The 22,196-nt window shown below is 37.1% G+C and overlaps 1 protein-coding gene across 1 annotated transcript in view; it reads right to left on the bottom strand.

The window, feature by feature from the left end:
• Window positions 1-2,933: 2,933 nt before the first annotated feature.
• Window positions 2,934-22,196, bottom strand: part of NAMPT (nicotinamide phosphoribosyltransferase) — a 37,663-nt gene continuing 18,400 nt past the window's right edge. The window contains exons 4-11 of the mRNA XM_028120338.2: window positions 21,344-21,472; window positions 18,230-18,388; window positions 17,354-17,490; window positions 12,088-12,313; window positions 10,017-10,136; window positions 9,215-9,355; window positions 7,923-8,057; window positions 2,934-5,869 (exon numbers count right to left, since the gene is read on the bottom strand). Coding sequence (XP_027976139.1) covers window positions 5,759-5,869; window positions 7,923-8,057; window positions 9,215-9,355; window positions 10,017-10,136; window positions 12,088-12,313; window positions 17,354-17,490; window positions 18,230-18,388; window positions 21,344-21,472 — 1,158 coding nt within the window. The 3' untranslated portion in view covers window positions 2,934-5,758. The remainder of the gene's footprint in view (window positions 5,870-7,922; window positions 8,058-9,214; window positions 9,356-10,016; window positions 10,137-12,087; window positions 12,314-17,353; window positions 17,491-18,229; window positions 18,389-21,343; window positions 21,473-22,196) is intronic.

Genomic DNA, 22,196 nt, shown 5'->3' with positions numbered 1-22,196 from the left:
CCTCCTCCTACTACTACTCCTCCTCCTCCTACTCCTACTACTACTCCTACTCCTACTACTACTACTCCTCCTCCTACTCCTCCTCCTCCTCCTCCTACTCCTCCTCCTCCTCCTACTACTCCTACTCCTACTACTACTCCTCCTCCTCCTACTACTCCTCCTCCTACTACTCCTCCTCCTCCTACTACTCCTACTCCTACTACTACTACTCCTCCTCCTCCTCCTCCTCCTACTACTCCTCCTCCTCCTCCTACTCCTACTACTACTCCTACTCCTACTGCTACTACTACTCCTCCTCCTCCTCCTACTCCTACTACTACTCCTCCTCCTACTCCTCCTCCTCCTCCTCCTCCTCCTCCTCCTACTACTACTCCTACTCCTACTCCTACTCCTACTCCTACTACTAAGTCACCAAGAGTCTTTATACCAGGAAGGTGAAGGCTCAGTTGCCCTGTGGTAGTCTACGGGCAAATTCCTGATTATCAAGGCCCACTTCTATGTTAGTTGAAGAAATTTGGGTGAAGTTGGTAATTTGATTCTAAAATTCCTTTCAAGAACATATTTCTCTTTGCTGGAATAACCTAAACAAATATTTTCCTAAGTTTTAGTAGAACAAATAACTGTGAACCAAATAAAGATGGAGTTGTCTCTGGGGAACAGGTCACAATTTATCCTTCAAATAAAATAGGAATTTAAAACGAGGTGGGAAGAACCTGAATACATGAGCGGTGACTGGTTTTATTTGGCTGCTTTTTTAAAAATAACTATAAACAAAATGTAAATCCTGAAACATTCAAACCATCCAAAATAAAAAAATGCCATTTCAAAAATGCACTTATAGGCTTGAACACTTGGGCCTATGTCAATGGAAGGGGTGTTTGTAGCACGCTAATAAAATCAATACATTTTTTATTGAGATTATTCCTTTCCTCCATTCATGATGTCAACAAATACTGACTGAGTGCCTGGTAAGGGACATCAAACCTCTGGCAATACGCAAAGTGCTTTTTATCAGTTTGTACTTGTCCACGCGTGCTTGGACGCTTTGGAGAGGCTGGGCTCCTCCTCTTGCAGGCTGGCCTGGGTCAGCGGTCCCCACTGCCCGGTCCCTTCGAGGCTCACACAGCTCACTGTTGCTGCCTCCTGTTGACCTCCCGGCCCCTTTCCTCCACTCACTGAACATGCTGGTGCCTCATACAGCTTTCTTCCACTACTTCAACTTCTGCCATCCTTCTGGATGATTCTAACGTCCACTGTCCAACCCAACTGCCCTCTCGGGTTTCCTGATCTTGTTTTGTGTCTCATGATCGTCTGCATTTAGCCACTGCAAGGTCCTACCCTGGAAAGTCGTACACCATGAACTTGCTACTCTCCGATGGTTAATCCAAGCATCCTGGTCTGAGACTAGTGTCTCCTGTCCTCTCAAACCTGCCTGTTCCAGCAACTCCCAGTAGATCAGAGCTGCTATCAGACTGTCCCTCGGGCTCCCTACCACCTTCCCGGTGCTCTGCGTAGCCCTCACGTCCTTACCTGTCCAGTTTAGCTATGTAGGACCATTATTTCAGCAATTACTCAATTAGCATCCCGTTGTTTTATCAGACTCATCTGGCAAAACACCCCGTATCTCCATGTTCTCCGTGTCCGCACCCAGGCATCAGGGTGCTACTATGGAACGGAACGAAAGAATCACAACTTTCACTTTCAAGTTCTCAGTCACCAAACAGTTGGGTCCTCCACACTGTTCTGTAGTCCTATTATACTCCCCACAAAAACTATTTTAAAACCTCCTTTTCCAAAAGCCCAATCCCCTTTGGTCTCTGGCTTCATAGAGAAAACCACAGCCTGCACGCGCACCTATCCCACGCCCATCTGCAAGCGTGCCAGTCCCTCGACCAGTGCTTTGGACCCCATCGTCTTCCACCCTCTTTGGACCCCAGCACCATCATGGAGTCCTCCTGGCTCTGTTACCTTCAACTTCTCCCTCTTTCCCGAATCCTTTATAGCAATAGCTAAAAAGGGAAGGGAAGACACTCTGTTGCCTCATTTCTTGCCTCTCTTTTACATCCAGAATTCAGTTTTGTAAGGCGGCCGCTTTCTGCCGTGTGCCGTCTCTACTGCTGTGGAGGGAATGTCTGTCTGTAAGCCGCTAGTTCTTTCCAGGTTCAGTCCAGCGGGCGCCTGTAATCCCTCCCTCTACTCGGTCTCTCGGCGGCATCGACACCGTGCAGAAGCACTCCCTTCTTTCATCCTTCCTTTACTCCTCCTGGTTTTCCCTTCATCTCTTTAGCTTCCACCTGTCCGGCTTCTTTGCTTAGCTTCTGCCACTTAACTTTTTAGAGTTCCCCGGAGTTTGCCCTGGGTCCTCTTTTCTTTATACCCTTCCTCCAGCAGAGATTGGCACATTTTTTCTTTAAAGGGCCATAAAGCAAATGATTTTAGGCTCTGCAGGCCTTAAGGTCTTTGTCACAACTTCTCAGTTGTGCCACTGTAGCGTGAAAGCAGCCACAGGCAATAATAGGACCGATGCGGGTGGCCTGTTCCAATCAAACTGCATTTACAAAAACAGACGGGCTGGGTGTGGCATATGGTTTGCCAGGCCGTCGTCTGTCTCCCTAGAGAAGTACCCTTTCCTGTGTCTCTCATGACCAGCTGTACATCACATTCGTACCTGGAGACCCCCGTGTCCCTGATAGCCACATTTAGATGTCTCTACGGCATCTCAGATCTTAACCTAGGACTCGTGCCCTTTCCCCCCAAATCTGGTCTCCCTTCAGTGTCCTTAGTAAGAGGCACTGCCATTCAGATAGCTGCACAAGGCAGGAAATAGAGCAGTCGTCCTTGATGCCTCTCTCCTTTTCTCGTTCTTTGAATTGGAGGAATACCTAAAAGGGGGTAAATCTCGAAATGGCCAGTATTTGAAGCACACAGTCAACTTTATCATTTCACTAACAGAGCTAAACTTTATTTCCATGTTTATTACATGTTCACCTTTGATGTTGTATACATATTAGAATTGACATACAACTTGGGAGAAAAGCTGGACGTTCTCCACTGAATGGGTTAAAAAGGAATGTAAAACTACAAAAGCCTTGAAGTGTTGAATTCTAAATTATGGCAAACAGAACAATAATTACCTTGCCATTTTTCTCTTTCTAGTTCTCCAAGATGAATTTCATTATAAAATATTTTCATAACAATTTATTTAAAGAAAGGAAATAAGGGATAATCATTAAAACCATTTGACTTGAAGTATAGAATACAAATAAAGAGTCTTAATGCAGAACTCCTATCTTCTATTTAAAATACAAATACTTCATGATATTATGAATTGAGAGGGATTAACTGACGTCAACTGCAAATCTAATGACTGAAGCAAACCCATACATGCCATTTGCTTTTGTCTGGAAGAGTCAGGCTGATTTAAAGGTGACACACAGCAGAATTCTATTTGATAACTATGTCAACCATTTGCTACTGAGAATGGGGATGGCCAAATATTAAGTGCTTAGTCACAGAAATTCAGATGAATCAGTTCCAAGTGGCTAATCAATCATTCCACCCCTCTGCAATCTATGGCCATGTACAAACGTACAGAGTTTAGCATTCACTGAAAGTTTTAAAATAAAACTCCTCTAGCTACTCTGAAACTGCTGGGATTCACAGTACACAAAGAATATTGTCTCTAGTGTAATTCCGATGTTTAAACAAAATCAAAATTACGGGTGGTTATCAAAGTTGTTATTTGGTAATAAATATGGTTTTTTAATTCTCTATAAGCCCCTTAGCACATTTTGTGAAGAAAGCTGTGTTTTTAATACTAATTTTTACTTGATACATTTAAAAGAATCAGCTTAAAATTATCTTCCACTAGGAATTACAGGATGAAAACTCTTAATAAAAGTGAATAATGCTTATTATTCTCAATAAACAAGTGTTTAGAATCATCTGCAAAAACCATGTTCTTTTTAATGATGTTTTTAAGAGACATTATTCTACTGATAAATACCTTTCTCATGTAACTGTTTAGGACAGATGATTTATGGCTTTTTAATTTTTAAAGTTTCACATTTAATGTCATGTAGTTAAAGCTTTCAAAATCAGTCTTCCAAGATCAGATTCTTGAATAAGAAGAGAAAGGACAAAAGAAGAGACAAACTCCTTATCAACATATAGCTTCCTCCCTTCCCTGGAAATCAACATTTCTCTTAAACTTCAAGGCACACACTCCTTTTCTTAGACCCCAGGAGTCAACAAACTTTTTCTGCAAAGGGCCAGATAATTAAACTTCTCACGCTTTGTGGGTCATACGGTCACTATGTAACTACTCGATTTCTGCACTGTCCTGAGAAAGCAGTCATAGACAATATTTACAAAAAGGAGAGCAGTCTGAACTTGGCCTGTGGGCCATAGCTGGCCAACTCCTGCCTTAGAACAGATGTAAATAGAAAAGAATCATTGAAACTGGTCTCTAGTCAGATGTGATGACTGACTCAGAATCTAGCAGTTAATCACATTTTGATGTTGAACACTTTGAATGTAGCCAACTTACTGCTCTTGGTTAAGATTCTTCTATTCAAACTCATGTCATCATGCTTTAATTTATCCTCATTTAAGAACTTGGTTGAGCATTATTTGAGGGATTCAGTTTAAAATTAATAAATGATGTCCATACAATTTAATATCCAATTTAATTTTTAAAAAACTTAATGAAAATATAACAGAATCAAAACATTTAAAATAAGTACACTCACTACCCATTCCGGTAATTCATTTAAGTCATATCAACTATAGAATAGGAAAAATAAATTCAGAAGTGTAATTACTTTAAAATACACTACTTCCACTTTTGTTAATATTTTACATTTATGTATATATTCTATAGTGGAAGCAGAAATTCTCTCTAAAAACATCTCCTTAAAATCTTGAGGTGCATGTTAGAGCCACAGGCAGTATCTGACATATAAAATTGCAGTACAGGCCTTCAAATTTGGCATTTCACTGGTACAATACAATGACCAACATACATAATCACTGTACAGTGCCTAGACATTCCAGTAAGAACCATTATTTTCTTTAATGTAGAATGATTAATACATATTCTACAAGGGGCAGTGAGGTTAGTAATTCTATAGGGTATGTCCTGACATAATTTTCAAATTGTACAATAACACAAACAACTCTGTTAAGGCCATGTTTTATTTGCTGATTAATGGACAAAAGGCAATGTAATTTATTTTCAAGTATTTTCTTGAAAGTCTGTGCTCATAAAAATCATGAAAAGTTGGAAAGACTGTTAAATCACTGAAACTTTAAATATATCTTACACAATCTTGTTTGTACAAAAATACAAGTTAAATATAAACATAAAGCAATCAATGATAATTTTATGCAAATCTGTTTTATGTGATCTTCAGTTATATATAAAAGTTTCTGGGTTCTGTTATTTGTGAAAAGATCAATACCAGATTGAATTACTATCTACTGGCAAAGGGCCCTAAAAAGCTTACTTTAGCATTAATCTTTTACATGGTTAAGTGCATTTCCTAATTTGAGATCACCTAAACACTGGAAAAAAAAAAATGAAAGGGCAGTATGTCCATAAACCAACAAATAATTTGGCTGTAATGTATCATAAAACACAAACCCCCACACATCTGTACAATAAACATTATTATATACTCACACGCAGGTGTCCACGTGTGTGCATGCACGTACACACACACACACGCAGGCGAGCACACACACCCACTCATAAAGCCTAATGAGGTGCTACTTCCAGTTCCATATTCAGCTCTGCATTTTTTCTTATTTCATCAAATGAGTAGCTTTTTGTCACCTTCCCATTCTTGAAGACAGTATGGAGAAGATCCTGTACAAACATAATAACATTAAAATGTAATGGTTACATTAGACTATCGAGCAAAATATACTTCAGTAATGCTTTGATGAATCAGACTGACTAGTCAAATACAGAGATGTTTGATGGTGTTCAAATTATGAAATAACTTTATATACAATGCTGGTGGAGCAGGCAGAGAGCGTGGCAATATCTAAAAGGGCTATGTAAAAATATTTAGCTTTAAAAGAAGCAATGATCTAAATATTCTTAAAAGTTTTCCTTGAAGGAAAAACAAACACAAAAAAACCCCACTACCTGATCCATCTCTGTTTTCAGGTGGAAGATGCTTGCTGCCCAGAAGAGTCATGCTGTCGCTGATCATCATGACTGACAGTGAGCAAAGAGAGCCTGCCAGACCTTCCCTTGTTCCTAGACAACAGACTCAACACTGATAAACTTACCAACCCTGGAACTTAATAAATTTCCTAGTCACCGAGTTTTGGACTTAAAGAACAACAAAAAAAAACCCCTAAAAAAACAAGAAACCAAACCAGAAACAAAAGTACTGATTTCTTGGTGAATGCACGGTGACTGATTTAAAAACTGTGTATATTCCAGAAGTTACTGATACATGTAATCCATTTGATCTACGCAAGGGTAACAACAATCAAGAATTAAAACTAAATCCCCTTTTGGGTCTGGAAAAGCCACTTGGTCTCCCTAAGGAACTGTCTGCCTGCCTTTAGTTTCTCTTTAAAACACCCACAGACATAATCTGTCATGCCTAAGTTTTCCATCAAGATTGAGGTATGTGACCTTTTCTTTATAAAGTTAAGTACTATCAGAGAATGGTGGTTCCTACTCTTAAAATGTCATTTAGGATTATAATCGATTACTGCCTCAAACGTTCCAGAGTACCATTTACATACTCAAAATCAGTGCCTTTTTAAAATCATAGTTAGGTCTGTGTCTAAAATGACTCTAGTCCATCTGGAAACACTTGGTAGCTAAAAGAGTTAAGTGAAGGCTACCAAAGCCCTAAACAACAGGCTAGACCTAAAAGTTAGTTTAGGGATTAAATACTTTTCAGTAAAGACAGAAAAGTATTTTGGCTCAAAATCTTTAAAGAATATTAAAGTAATATACTTTAAGCAGAATATCTGATATGGTATTAAGAATCCATAGTGATAAATTAATGTTTGGTATAAACTTTTTTTTTGGTATTAACTTCTTTCTGATAATATGAATGTTCGTGAGTAGTTTCCCTCTAAAAGTGAGTTTTTTCAATCCAGTGGCTTAAATAAATTTTGTAACTTCCGAGTTCACGAATATAAGTGTACTTTTGCATGTTAAAGACTGTTAGATCATATGGACCACTTCAGCACACTAGAAATTTTTCCAATTTGGTTGATTTGAATCCGAAAGCTTGGTTAAGTCTTAGGTTTCACCAATTATTATTATGTCATCAGAATCCAGTCTTGGCCTTTTCATATCTTACACTAATGTAACATAATTTGCTTTTTTTTTTTTAGCCCAGAATTGCTGTGAGAATCATATGAGACTAAAGAAAACTATCTTGACTGGATTCTGTTAAGTTAAAAAAAATACAATTATCTTTAAGAATATCTCAGAATTTGGATAGCCCTTCCTTTATTAAAATTACCAAAATTTTACTCTAACATCAATAGCTTCCTTTAAGTATTCTTGGCTATTCCTCTTCAGAAATTATTTGCTGCTAAACTGGCAGTAAGAGTAAGACAAATACACAAAAGCTTGTTGAAGCTCATCAATCACTACCCTGCGGGTCACTATGTGAAAGAACTTTTACTTTGTTTTTTTAATGTCATGAAGTTTTTCACTCCACTGTATGTACAATCTCACTTAGGATCTAGCCCCATCTTGTTTTTCATCTTATTTTGGTAGGCTAGGTCAGCATTTGTATACTTTTTACAACAAAAGTACTTTGTCCTTCAAGAAAAAATTTGTTTTGAAAATAATTAAAAAATACAACATAAGAGCCCCCTTTCTTAATTTGGAAAGCTAACCTACTGTTAAAAAAAAAAGATCAGCATAGATAACATACATGACCATATTCCTCAAGGTCTCCTTTTCCTTCCTCAAGTGTAACAAAATTCCCTGCTGGTGTCCTATGTAAAGATAACCGACCCTTTTTGGATCTTTTGTTGGGATCAGCAACTGGGTCCTTGAAGACATTAATCTGGAAGAAAGAGAAATAAGACTAATCAGGAACGTTCACTCAATTCCCATTAAAGAAAAAAGTTTATACATAATTTATACATAAACTTTAGGTACTTAATAGGTCTAACTAAACGAATCCACATCTGGCTTTTAGAAGCATAACTCTAGCCTGTGTTGGAGGACAGAGTCCTCCGTTATGTAAAGTATGAACAAAATCCAAGTACTGAATATCCTTTCTTACCGCTGTAGATACCTACTACTCTAGTTGTAGGATGTCACTGAAGTTAACACGTAACCCTTAAGGGATCTTTTATATTTTGAATTGCCTTTAACTGATTCAAGTTATAGCACATGCACGCTACTGAAAAAAAAATCTGTCAAATGTATTACAGAATCTGTGGCAAGGGAACTAGAATTTTTACTAAGGTAAAGGCTTCCATTCATTCCATTACTTGATAACCTCTCCTTTTGTTACTTTTTACTCTATTCCTTGTTATTGTGAAAAGCAAAGAAGACCTAGAGAACCTGAAGAGAACAGGTTTGTTTAAAGATCAGAAGGTAGGAGGCCAACAAAAAAGAAGTAGTGAATCAACCCCAGAACTTTCCAAAGACAGACAGAAATGAAGTAAATAAAGCAGGGAACCAACCCAGGTGTTCTGAGGAGTTCTTAGTATCCCCGACTCCCACCTTTGGATCCACAGATTCTCGAAAGTCTATGAAGGGTCAGGGCAACTGCTGTTCAGCTGCCTGAAACAGACAGCTTGGGTTCCCCTGTTTTAAGGCTATTAGAACGGGATTCTGGTATCACAACTCCAACCTCATGCTCCACCTTCCTAAAACGCTGACAGTGCTGACGTACTTATCTTTAATATGTGATGGCTGGGTTAGCTGGCATTCCCACCCGAAATGGTCAGCTTTTTGACTCAAAGGTAGAATACTGAAGCAGTGGGAAATGACTGGCCTGTATCATCTCTTAAATCTTATTCTTCCTCCTCTCTCCAAGTCATGTTATTTTTTACCTAATGTCTCTTTTCTTTGTTTTGAGTCAAGGTCAGTGGTACATGGCAACATATTATGAGTTTAGGACCACATCCTTCGGTAGAATGCAGTTATTCAATGCAACAGTCAGACACAGAAAGAAGTTAGTAACTCCGGAGTAAAAGTTGAAGGACATACCCCAAGGCCATTGGTTACAACATAACTACACTTGAAGGAACAATTCAAGAGATCTCTTGTTAACTTCTGTAGCAAAGCTCCACCAGAACCGAAGGCAATGTTTTCAATACTCCATTTTTTTTGCTTCATGCCTTCTACAATCTAGAGGATTAAATGATAGAGGAAGGTTATTTTTGCTGAGTCATACTGATGAATAAAAACATCCTAGAGCCATTTTATAACACCATACGTGGTGAGGTAAGAATAAGGCCTACAGAGTTATATTCCATGTTTTCTCTTTTAAAAGACCTCCCCACCTCAAAAAGGTATAATTGTGAAAGGAGGGGATTTCATTCCAAGCTCCTGCATGTGTGGTGTTGCCATTCTGACTGTGGTTAGGGTTGGGGGAATGAAAGAAATGAGGGAATGAGAAACATCTGGTGATAAAACATTTAAGGTTTTGTGTCTACCAAAGGAATATAGTGTATAACACATAGGATAGACAAAATATGTGTTAATCAACTGTTATTGGTAAGGTTTCTGGTTAATAGCAGGCTATCTGGAGTTAAGTTTTGGGGGAGTCAAGAGTTATATATGGATTTCTGACTGTGCTGGGTGGAGGGGGTATAATAATGCAACTCCTGCATTATTCAAGAATCAACTGTGTTTATAAATTTTAAGCAATTAACAGAAAAGACATACGATCGTAAACATTTATGAAAAGAATCACAGCTGTACTTATCTTAACGTGCTATTTATCAAACTGATAAGGAAACTTAATTCTAAGGATTGCTTTATTGGAACTTTAATATAAAATACATACCTCTTGTAAGGTATTGATATCTACTCCGTCCCCTTGAATAATTCTAAGATAAGGTGGCAGCAACTTGTAGCCCTTTGAGTTCTCACTAACAGGGAACTTCTTACCCAAAATATCCAAAACCTGTAGGGGAAAATACATACCCGACACAAAATAACTACAACTGAAAAAAAAATGTGTAAAAGTTTTCCACAGTTAAAAAAATGACAATTTGCTAAACAATCTTGAGAATATAAAAATTGATCAAGTTTCTTAAAACGTTTTACAACACTATGTACAAGCCTTCTAAAATCTGGTCTTAACTCCTTTGATTATATTAGAAACAGGCATGCTATTTTTCTCTCCTATCAATTTATACTGTAAAGTTGCTCAAAATACAAGTTTTCTCCTTCCCATCTTTCAAATTATACAGATTCAAGAAAAAAATCTTTAACATTAGGAAATTAAAACAGTAAATATAAGTGAGCAGAGTGGCCCAGTGAAAGCATGCGGGCCCGTAACCCGGAGGTCAATGAATCAAAAACAGTAAATATCATATTTTTAGTAGGTATATAAAACATCATTTGACAAACCTATAATTATGATTTGGATTTATTCTGCCTATGCCCAACAGTTTGTTTGGCTTATTTTTTTAGATTTATTTACTTGAGAGAGAGAGCAAGCAGGAGGGGCAGAGGGAGAGAGAGAGAGAGAGAAAATCTTAAAAGTGCGAAGCCTGATGCGGGGCTCCATCCCACATCCCTGAGATCATGACCTGAGCAGAAATCAAGAGCTGGACACTTAACCAACTGTGCCACCCAGGTGCCCCTTTTTGGCTTATTTTGTCTGATAGAACCCAAATATGAATTACAAACCTCAAAGAAATTATGCTATGCAAAGCTGGAAATGAAGTATATATAACCCAAGTTTCTCTGGAGTTCTCATTTAAAGGTGACACCCATTTTTTTAAAGACAAATTGCATATTATGCAAATCATCCTGCTCATTCATTGCCTACTAAGTTTTAGAACAGATGAGATTCCTGAACACTGATCTAAAATTTCTCAGAAAGCTTGGTCAGCGATATAAAAGACATATATTTACCCCCAATCACTCCCTTTTCCTAAATGAAGATTTTTACCAATGAGAAAATTACATATTGATGACTTGGTTTATTCTTAACTAGGTCAGTACATTTTTATTAGGTAACAGGGAAAACATGAAACCTGTTAAGTTTGCTAAAACCAAATTTATTAGTATTTCAGACTGAGACCTTCAAAATGGCCTATTACTGAGTGGAACAGGAAAGGACTTCCTTGGTTCTATAGCCTCCTTTCTCAAGGGTAAGTAGTATTACCATCTACTCAATTAGCTGGGAAAGTGTGGTAAAGTGGAAAGGCAGGAGCCAGAAAGATCTATGTTGGGTACTTGGCATATTTTACATGTTGTATGACCTTTAGCAAGTTATTTTAACCTAAGCCTGTTGCTTTGTCTATAAAACAGATGGTAATATTTATCATAGGGTCTTCATAGAGATTAAATGACACAGCTTAAGTAAAGCACCTAACACAATATTTTTCTAGTGGTAGGCATCAAATAACCTGCTCTTACTACTGATTTTCAAAGAAGGAAAACCAAGTCCTGAACGCTAAAAAACAAAAACAAAAACACCAAAACAGAAATGCTACGTTGAGGATCAACAGTATCTCCAAAGAATGACTACCTAAAAAGTATTTTCGAATTCTTTTTAATTCCATGTCACCTTGCATGTATTTCTTTTGCACTAAAAACTTCAAAGGTATAGCAATGACTTGGGGTAAAGAAAACAAACCACAAACTTGGTAACCAAATCACAGGATTAATGTTACTAATGAATTTTCAAGGTAAGTAGAAAATATCTGTTCAATGTTATTATCTATTTGACAACATATAAATAACCCAGAACTTTGTATCCTTGGACCAATTTATTACGCCCCCTGGGCTGCAATTCTAAAATAGATAGTTCTGAAAAGGCATGTGCACAAATGAAATTAAAATAGTACTGATATAGCTCGTCTGCAGGCATTTTAATAATCAAGTTATGTGTTAAAATTTACCTTTAATACAGTGTCCAGAGGATTTCCAGAATCAGGTCTGATTATCAGTGGTGCCTCTGTACTTCTTGACAGTATTAGATGTCTTAGGTCTTCACCCCATATTTTTTCACACGCGTTGTAAATGTCATAGCTGTCGCTGACCACAGATACAGGCACTGATGAAAATTGTGTTACTATGTGTTCAAAAGCATCTTTTTCACGGTCTTTCCCCCAAGCTGTTATGGTACTAGAAAACAAAATGCAAACAGAGATTTACTTAGGCAGACACATCTATTGCTGAATCATATCTCATGTACTATACTTACACCAGCAACAGCGCAAAGAAGGTGAGGGATTTAGCTTAATGAATACACATCATAAGGTTCATTGACTATTTGGGCCATGACACCCCTTGGCTGAAAATAACTATAGTTATTTTAACGCTTAAAGTCATAGTCACCCAAATTTTTTTGTATTCATAATACACCCAAAATTTTTTGATTTTAAAGAGTTATATAAAATACTCATTTAAAATCAGTTCACTAGGGGCACCTGGCTAGCTCAGGCAGTAGAGCATGTGACTCTCGATCCCAGGCTTGTGAGTTTGAGCCCCATGTTGGGTGTAGAGTTTACTTAAAAAAAAAATCAAATCAGTTAGCTAAAAAAAAGCACCTGCTGAATGCACTCTGTACATTATGCCAAGATGTCAGAAAGAATGAACACATATTCCTATTACTTTGCTAGGCAATGCAAGCACTTGGCTCCCTTCTGTGAATTTTCAAAACCATATACCAATAATAGCAGGGATATATATTTGTCTTTTTGAACTTTAAAAATCTTATACTTAAAGGCAATTACTAAGGCAATTATTTATACTGTACTATATATACATATAGTCAACTAACCCTTTACTGGTTACATTTTCAAATGGCCAATAAGAGGCAGCCATTTATTTCATCTATAGAGTATCCACTACTAATTAATACATGCCCAGGGACTATAAGAATTTTAATACTTAGTTTGGGCAAAACATGATTAAGATGGGAAATAAAATGTGAGAGTATGTATTAGGCAAAAACTGCAATAGTGATTTTTAAAATGTCCTCAAAAACGATTCTTCTTATTGAATGGATTAATAATATGTAACAAGTACTTCTTGGCTAATAAATATAAGTCAAGCAATTTAATAATGAATTTGAAAACTGTTACCAGTTCCTCATGCCAAGCAATTTTTCCTTCTCCCTAATTTTCCAGTCTTCACCTCTACCACTTCCATTTTTCTAAGTAAAATAATGGGAAGACAACCCATTCATTTATTGTAGGAACCCCATGTACGTACAAGTTTATCTCAAAACTATTTAAAGATTTTATTTATTTATTTGACAGAGAGAGACAGCAAGAGAGGGAACACAAGCAGGGGGAGTGGGAGAGGGAGAAGCAGGCTTCCTGCCGAGCAGGGAGCCCGACACGGGGCTCGATCCCAGGACCCTGGGATCATGACCTGAGCTGAAGGCAGATGCTTAATGACTGAGCCACCCAGGCGCCCCTCAAAACTGTTTAAAGAGTCATACTAATCTATGACTGAAACTGTCATTTAATTATGGGTTTTGTTTCTTCCCCCTAAAGGACTGGAGTAAACTATTTTCCCATGCTGTCAATGATATGCTGGTGCTAACAGAGCATGGACACTTCAGGGTTATAAAGACTTAGCTATCCAGAGACTCCTTTTATCTGAAATGGAGAGACGGCATGTCTAGTCACATGAAACTCATTTTGGAGTGAACACTTTTCCTGACAAGTACAGAGGCTGCCAGTAGCTCCGAAGCGAGCTCCCTACTTCACGCCAGCATCTGCAGGCTAAAGGGAAAATTAAGACATGGATGAAGAGAAGCCCCTTCTTCCCATCAAGAACTACTACTGTCCTCTTTGTAAGGATGGAGAGAATTGAGTTCAAAGAATGCCAACACTAGAAAGCTTTGCAATGTAAGCATGAACTCATGCAGGGAAAGCTCGTCGCCTACGCAGGGATGTTTTCCCAGCGCTGTATCAGTACAGCCACCTAACTCTGCTCTTTGTATCACCGACCGCACTTCATTGTTCATTTTAGTCTTTTACTTGCTTTCTCTTTGGTACTTGAACTTCCCTGAAGCTTTCTTTCTCATGACTTCAGTGACCTTGCCCCCATTTTTATTTGTTTTTTTCCTGTTTCTGTGGTTCCTCTTTAGTCTCCCTCAGAGGCTGTGTTCTTCTTCAATCTAACCATAGGCTCTGACCCAGTGCATGCTTTCCTTCATCCACATCCCTTTGTGAAAAACACTCAAAATTCCCTTGTGGTAAGGGTTTCCAAAATCTGTACCTTAAGAGTCCAGGTTTTTCTTCTGGACTCCAGATCTACTTGTTAGGTAGGAAGATGATTATTATATGGATCACTGTGGAGACATTTCCTACAGCGCCCTCTACATAATCCAATTGTAACACCTATTCTTCCGATAATAGTATTAGGTATATGGAGCTCATAAATATTTGTTCAATGAACTCTACTAATGCCATATTCCAATTTCCAGCATCAAATCAAATTATCTTTCCAAAGTTTGAGGGAAAGATTATATAATAGCATATTTTTTTTCCTCTTCCATGTTCTATTTATTTTTGTTTTACTTATATAGTTTAACAAGGCAGTTTTACATAAGCTCAAAAAAGTAGCATTTTATTAACCACATGATGTACAATTTTAAATTGGGTTCCACATTAAATAGACTAATACATCTCTCTTAAATTTTTTGGTCAACCAAACTCTCCCCACATCTTTGGGTTCAGTGGGTTTTTTTTTAAATGTGTTATTACTGGCTATAAGAAAGCATGGCTTTGCTTTTGCACAATCTCAGAATAACCATTATATGAACAGGGCAAAATAAGAATCTAAGTTTGTGAACTGGTAGTACATTGGGAAGAAAACAGAAAAGTCCTGTTAAAATAAACAATAACAGCATATGTTTTTAAGTCCAGATTCGTATATTCCTTAAAATATTTGTAACAATAATGGCAATGCTCTTTTCGAGTTCTATCCTGAAGTTATTTAGATGTTAGCTCATTTATCCTTAATGACCTTCTGATGTTGGAGACCTGGAATTTTAGCTCCTCCTTTTGTTTGGCTGGATGGACAAACTGCTCAAGGCCACCTAGACTGTCAGCTGTAGGGTTCATTGGGTCACTCGGATTTCCCAGCTTTCAGTCCAAAGCTTTCACTATACCATGCTATTGTTTAAAAGATTGTTCTATTTAAGAACATCTGAAATATTCTTATATATTAGAGTCAAATTGACAAGTGTAGCAAATATTATGAGACTTTAAAATGGATTTCACTCTGTTTTAACATGAAAACCCTAAGAAAATATGTCTTTATTCTCAGATTTACAGTATCATACTCGTGATGTTACTACTGTGAAAACAAAACCATCAGTGAAGAGTCTAATATAAGGATACTATTTTTTTTTTTAAGATTTATTTACTTCTTAGAGAACATGAATGGGGGGAGGAGCAGAGGGAGAGGGACAAGCAGACTTCCTGCTGAGCGTGGAACCTGACGCAGGACCCTGAGATCATAACCTGAGCCAAAGTGAAGAGCCCGCTGCTCAACACACTGAGCCATCCAGGCGCCCGCAGATACTACTTAAGTTTTTAGAAGATGGACATACATCTAAGTCCAAAATAAAAATACTGTAATCCTAGAACCTTCATCTGTTGATGACATTCCTGTGTTCCCACTTTCATGAGTCTTGACTGTGAGAGTATTCAACAAGGCCCTACTGATACAGCAGTGCCCATGAATGCGGAATCTACCCTCTACCAGCCCCAGCCTAATCATCAAGTTTTAGCAATTTCATCTCCCAAGCCACTGCTGTTTAGCCACTTCTTGCCATTCACTGAACCACTGGGTTCTGCATCTTGTCATCTCCAAACTGTTGCAACAGCTTCCTACTCAGCCTCCTAACTTCTTGTTTCTGTCAAGTTATAGGATAGCCTGCTATCAAAACAATCTTCCTAAAATATTTCTCTGATGACAAAGCTGCTTATGCTCAAAACGTCAATGCTCACTCTCATTTGAAAAAGTAATTAGATTAACCTAGCATGATGTGCAGTTAACATTCAATGTCAAATGAATTTGAGGACCTTTACTAACCTGTCTTGGGTCTACCCCTATGTTCCCAACAAAATCTCTCTTATGTTTCAGCCCGTATCCCCTAAACACATTCACTCTCCTCTTTCACTCTTGCTGAGGACAATGCTTGACCTGTGGTAGGCATGCAATAAAGATTTACTCCGAGAATGATCGATCTCTCATGTCTGCCATTAAATTTTGCTATTTATTCAAGAAGTGATGATTTCACATAACCATCTCTACAAAAAGCCTTCCTGATCCTGCCAGTGGGGTAACATCTTTCCTTTCCTTCCCTTGTACCACTAGAGCACTTTAACTTCTTTAAAAGTACTTCATCAACAGAGCAGAATGTTGCTAGTATATTATTTTTGTACTGAAGATAGGGTCCATTTCGTGTATCTTTCTATCCCTTATAGCACCCAGTAGATTGCCTTGGATAAAACCTCAGCTTTATTCTAAAACTCACTGCTGGTTTTAGCACCCTGAGATATCCAAGTATGAATAGAACTTAATAAACCTCCCCAAACCGATTACAGTAAATAATTTTGGTTATTAAGAACCAGAAACTAGGTCTGGCATATATTGTAAAAGCTCCACTGACTTTGAATAAAGTTAATTGTCGAAGCAGAGCAGTTGCACTCGAGACTGTAACTGCCTTCTCATTTAACTTAAGCTGGCTTAGCCAGAGCCGATAAGGAAGCAAAGGGCCTTGCTCTTCTACAATAGAGGGTACTGGGTCCAGGTGACAACTTGCAGGGCATGCAGAAAGCAGGAAATAAGAAAAAGTGACCAAGTTTTACAGGGAGTGATCCTAGATTTAACAAATAAAACATATCTGCATGTGGTAACAGTAGTTCTTAAAAGTTCTTAAAACTTACATGGCAATGAAAGAGTCAAAAGAAGGCTCTTCAACAGTTTTTATTAGGATGGTTCCAAGTTCTCTCTGATACTAATCTTTCAATACCTACTATAAATACTGAATTTGTATTGCTTACATTTGTGAAGATTTACTGTAGTTCCTGGTTTGTAATTAAGCAAAACATCACTGAATCACCAATACAAGAGTGAAAAAAGTCATTTTAGAAAACAAATGTTTAGATAAATAGGAGGATGAAAACAGAATCGTACCTGTGTTCTGCTGCTGGAACAGAATAGCCTGGAACAGGATCTTTCGTTCCATAGTATTTTTTAACAAAAGCAATTCCTGCTACTGTATCTGTTCCTTTGAAGTTAACCAAATGAGCAGACGCTCCTATGCCAGCAGTCTGGAAAATAAACCACAAACCAAAATCCAACAAAAGAAAAAGACCCATGCTTTGAGGTATAAAGTGTATCTCTCAAAGGAATTGTCTTCAACTATTCTTTTTTTTAATTTTTTTTTAAAGATTTTATTTGTCAGAGACAGCGAGAGAGGGAACACAAGCAGGGGGAGTGGGAGAGGGAGAAGCAGGCTTCCCGCGGAGCAGGGAGCCCGATGCGGGGCTCGATCCCAGGCTGAGCCGAAGGCAGACGCTTAACGACTGAGCCACCCAGGTGCCCTGTCTTCAGCTGTTCTTGGACATTTAACTATTATCAGAGATAACACTTCCTATGACAAAGATCCAGTTTTCCTAAATCTTTAAGGAGTCAACTGTTACCTCCTGCAAGAGACCTACTGAATAGTGACCCACCCCCATTTCCCACCAGCCTCTTTTCCCTTACTCTGTCTTGTGCCTTTTTATAGAACATTATCTGACACCTGCTAAATTTATTATAATATATAACATTATATGTCTGTCCATCCATCCAGTATATAAACGATAGGGACATTTGCCACGTACTCTGAACAGAGGCTAACACATAGTAGGTACTTAATATATATATTGACCGAATGTCTGGAATTTTTAAAATGTAGCCTACTCAGAACCAAGATCAGTATCAGTAACTTCCCCCAAATTTATAATGGTAATCTAACCAACAAACCAAACCACATTCTATTAAATGAAGTTCATTTCAGTTTCTTACCTCTTGGGAAGAAACTCCTCTGTAGCCAAAATCATGTAACTTGTATTCCAGACCATCTAAGTTACCAGATGTCTCCAGCAAATATTTGGCCAATATTTTCTTCTGCTCTCTAGAATTTGTGGCCACTGTGATTGGATACCAGGACTGAACAAGAATAGTCTGTAGTGATAAAATTAGTCACAATTATTAGAATATAAACTATTGAGTTCTTTCTGTGGAACATCCCTGCTTTCTCTGGAGGGATGTCCTAGACCTCCATACTACTAGAAATACCAGTTAGACATTTGAACTGTATAGCAAGATGCCCATCTTGTGCATTCTAGATATAGTGAATAGCTTAGCTCTCAAATCAGCAACACAAAGGATAAGCACAGCAGAACCTTAATAGTAGAGAACATCAAATTACCTAGTTTCTATCCAAAGTGCCAACGAAGCAAATAATATTTAGAAAGACTGTGATAAAGGACTGATTTTTTTTACATTTTCAATCTGTCATGGACAAATAGTTTTATAAAATACACTCACACTTAGGTGTTGAGGCAATTACCATGAAAGTTTCTAAATAAGTTTGGTTATCCTCAATTTCTGTATTTAACATGGGCTTGCATCAAATAGTTTATGGACCAGCATGGGAATACACTTTGAATAGTATGGGTATCATTTACTTCTCTACATAGTCTTGGATCTAATTTTTCCTTAGATCTATTGTGATTACCAGTAGGTTCTTTAGTTTGGAGATGCTTTCACTTAGCACTACAGAATTCTATTCACTGAGTTATGCTTTACGTCCTTGGCTTTTATCAAGTCATTTTAAGGAAGCTACATGAAACATTTCTGCATATGCTGTAAACCGTGAGGTCACTGTCTATTTTATAATTCTTTTTAACAGCAAAAAGGTTTGGTTTGCTTTTTGGTTGGAATAGATGGTTATGTTTAGCCCAATGTGTTCATTCCTCAGCCCCTTTGTAAGTCTGAGACATCTCTGCAGAACGCTTGGGCTCTTCTAAACATGTTCTGAAATCTGATTTGAGAACTAAGGTTTCTTCTAGCACCAATATTGATATTGGTAAAGCAATTCAATATTTTTAGTGGGTTTTAAAATTCAGTGTATGGTGAATAGCAAAGAATATTAGCAGTAACTTTGAACATACACTGGGAAAGGTCTTTGGAAGGAATACTGTTTAGTGCTTTTTAAAATGTTTTAAATCAAGGACTGCCTGAACAACATCTTTGTAAGTAACAAGTTTGTTGGATTGGTATCAGATTTCATTTACCAGGTGGTAAACCTGGGCTGGGGGGCTGGTAAGATTAGGGTAAACCTCCTCCTACCCTTGCAACAGAAACCCACAAAGGATGCAAAGTTACTGTGAAGAAGCCTCTTCTGGAGATTTGGTATTTAAAGTAAACACAGTTTTTTATAAAACATAGGATCTATAATAGAAACCAGAACAGGGATTGTGTCAGACCATAAACTGTTGTGGCTTAGATAAAAATAGCTAGCAAGGACTGAAATTATTATAAAATAGAAAGCAAATTTGATGGAAGTTCTGTTTCACGTTCTAAGCAAATAAAAACAAGGAACTATGTAATGTTTTTTCCCTTCAAAAGCGAACAGTCTCATGTTGGATTTTACATTTGGTCATTTTTAAATTAAAAATGGTATTTATCTGCTAACAAACCACTGCTCTAAGATTTCTATATATAATATTTTTAACTTTATGGTTGTTTAGTGAAATACACCAAAATAATAATGATTATTACAACAGGGGTTTTTTGTTGTTGTTGTTTTTGGTTTTTTTTTTTTTTTCCACTTTCTGAAGAAGATAAAAACATACATGAAACAAGGTGAGCTGGGAATTAGATCTCTATGTCCATAAATATCTGCTTTATGGAAGTTCAATTAGACACAAGGGACAGGTACTTACTGACTAAACCCTCAATCAGAAAATTAAAAAAAAAAAAGTGAAAAAGGTTACCTATAGATGATGATTTTCAAAATATGATTTACCTGTTTGGGATCTTTTGGCATTGAAGGTAAAAGGATAGATGGATAACTCTTCCTCTTGTGTTTTTATAATACCATCCTCTTAAAATCTAGTATTTCCCAGTACAAAGCAGTGAACTATTTTAAGTTTTTATTTTGGGTAATTGGACATTTTTTCTGGGCCTATTAGCCTCCTGTAAGTTGATGTCCCACAAAGAGTCTAATTAAGACAGTTTTAAATTTTCTGTCAACTTAGACAATGTATTTCAAACATATTCTTAGACCTCTTAATTCTTCTAAATTTTCCAGTCCTTATAAATAACCTCAAATGTATGATTTTATAATATAACAAATTAGTTTAATCAATAAACTACTAAGATAATGAATTAGTTCTAAGCACTGGGTAAACACTTCTCATATAGTAAGGTGGTATTTCTATAGTCACTTTCTAGGGTATTTCCTCTAGTAGAGAAAATCTAAATTAAGCCGTTGAGAAGCTAAGTAGATTATTAATGTCAAAACTATGAGCATATGAAAACAGGACTGCTTAGACAGATGAACAGAAAACAAAGAACCTTGTGGTATAAACTCAGAATCTCTAGTGTATCCTCCTTTTTGGGCTTAGAAATTAAAAAGATCAGCAAGTCTTGAGTGTTGTTTAGATGAAAAATATCAGGTGGTAAAGTGTAGGCTCTAAACTGATTAGATAATGAAGAAAGCTGTTATTAAAAATCTGAACAAAATTCCTTTAGTATAATTAGAACAGAATATCCACAAAAGATCTTAAGTTACTAAAAATAAACCTGTGCTACTTTTCTCAGTTTTCTCTATGATAATATACACTTAGGATTGCAACAAACAAGATGGAAGCCAACAGAGCTTTAACAGTAACAGTTCTTAATAATTTCACTTAGATAAAGTCTCAGAACATTAGATTTCACTGGAGGGAAACAAAGATTATTTAATCCAACTGTCACTTTATAAATGAGGAAACTGAAACCTGGAAAGGTTTAGCAAATTGTAGGAGATTATACAGCTTTATTAGTAGCAATTTTAAAACTAGAATCCCAGTTGAATGGTTTTTATACCTTCAGTTGATGTTAAATAGTAATTAAAATACAACAATTCACCTCAATCCAATTTGTAAGCCAGTAACACTCTGGATCTGTGTTTTCCACTGTGAAGAGAACATTTCCTCGGGGAATGACATAGCCCTCAGGAACAGCTTTTATTTCTATTGGAAGATGCCCATCATATTTCTGGTAACAGACAATAATGAATTTATTCATTCAACAGATGATATGCAGTTACTTGTTTTAATAAAGTTCTTTATATTTTACAGAAGCTAATCTTACTGTCACAGAAACTGCAATTGTACATGTTACTATATTGCTAGAATATCCTTATTCTCTTGAAATAAAATTAGCTAAAATGAGTAACAGTTTAGGCACTGATACTATTTTTTAAATTTTATGTTATCAGAGTACTTCGCCTAAGAACATTTCTCACAAGAAGATAATCGCAAACTCATCTAAAGAAATGTTTTTTCCCCTTCTTTTAAAAAAAGTTTATTCCAACATATTCCAAGAACACTATCTTTCTTCTCAGTAGTCATTTTCATAAAAGAAAAGCTAAAGGCTAAAAGACAAGGGACTGCTATGAGCAACAAAAAATAACAACAAACAAGAAAAGAGAGGGTGCCTGGGTGGCTCATTTGGCTTAAGTGTCTTGCCTTTGGCTCAGGTCCTGGGATCGAGCCCCACATCCGACTCCCTGCTCAGCGGGGAGCCTACTTCTCCCTCTCTTCCCTGCTTGTGCTCTCTCTATCTGTCTCTTACTCTCAAATAAATAAATCTTGAAAAAGAAAAAAAAAAGAAAAGAGAGAGAGATCCCTTCCAGTAGGATAATCTTAAATAGGTTTTCTCTTTATTCTGGCAGTAGACCGAAACCACTTTAGGAATAGAAAGGCCAATCATTAAGTGT

Source organism: Eumetopias jubatus, unplaced genomic scaffold, assembly GCF_037043125.1.
Source record: "Eumetopias jubatus isolate StellerSeaLion01/CBP00866 unplaced genomic scaffold, mEumJub1_p1.0 scaffold_14, whole genome shotgun sequence".
NCBI classification, from domain to species: Eukaryota; Metazoa; Chordata; class Mammalia; order Carnivora; family Otariidae; genus Eumetopias; species Eumetopias jubatus.
Note: the sequence above shows the minus strand (reverse complement) of the source record. Positions and strands in the feature narration are given on the sequence as shown.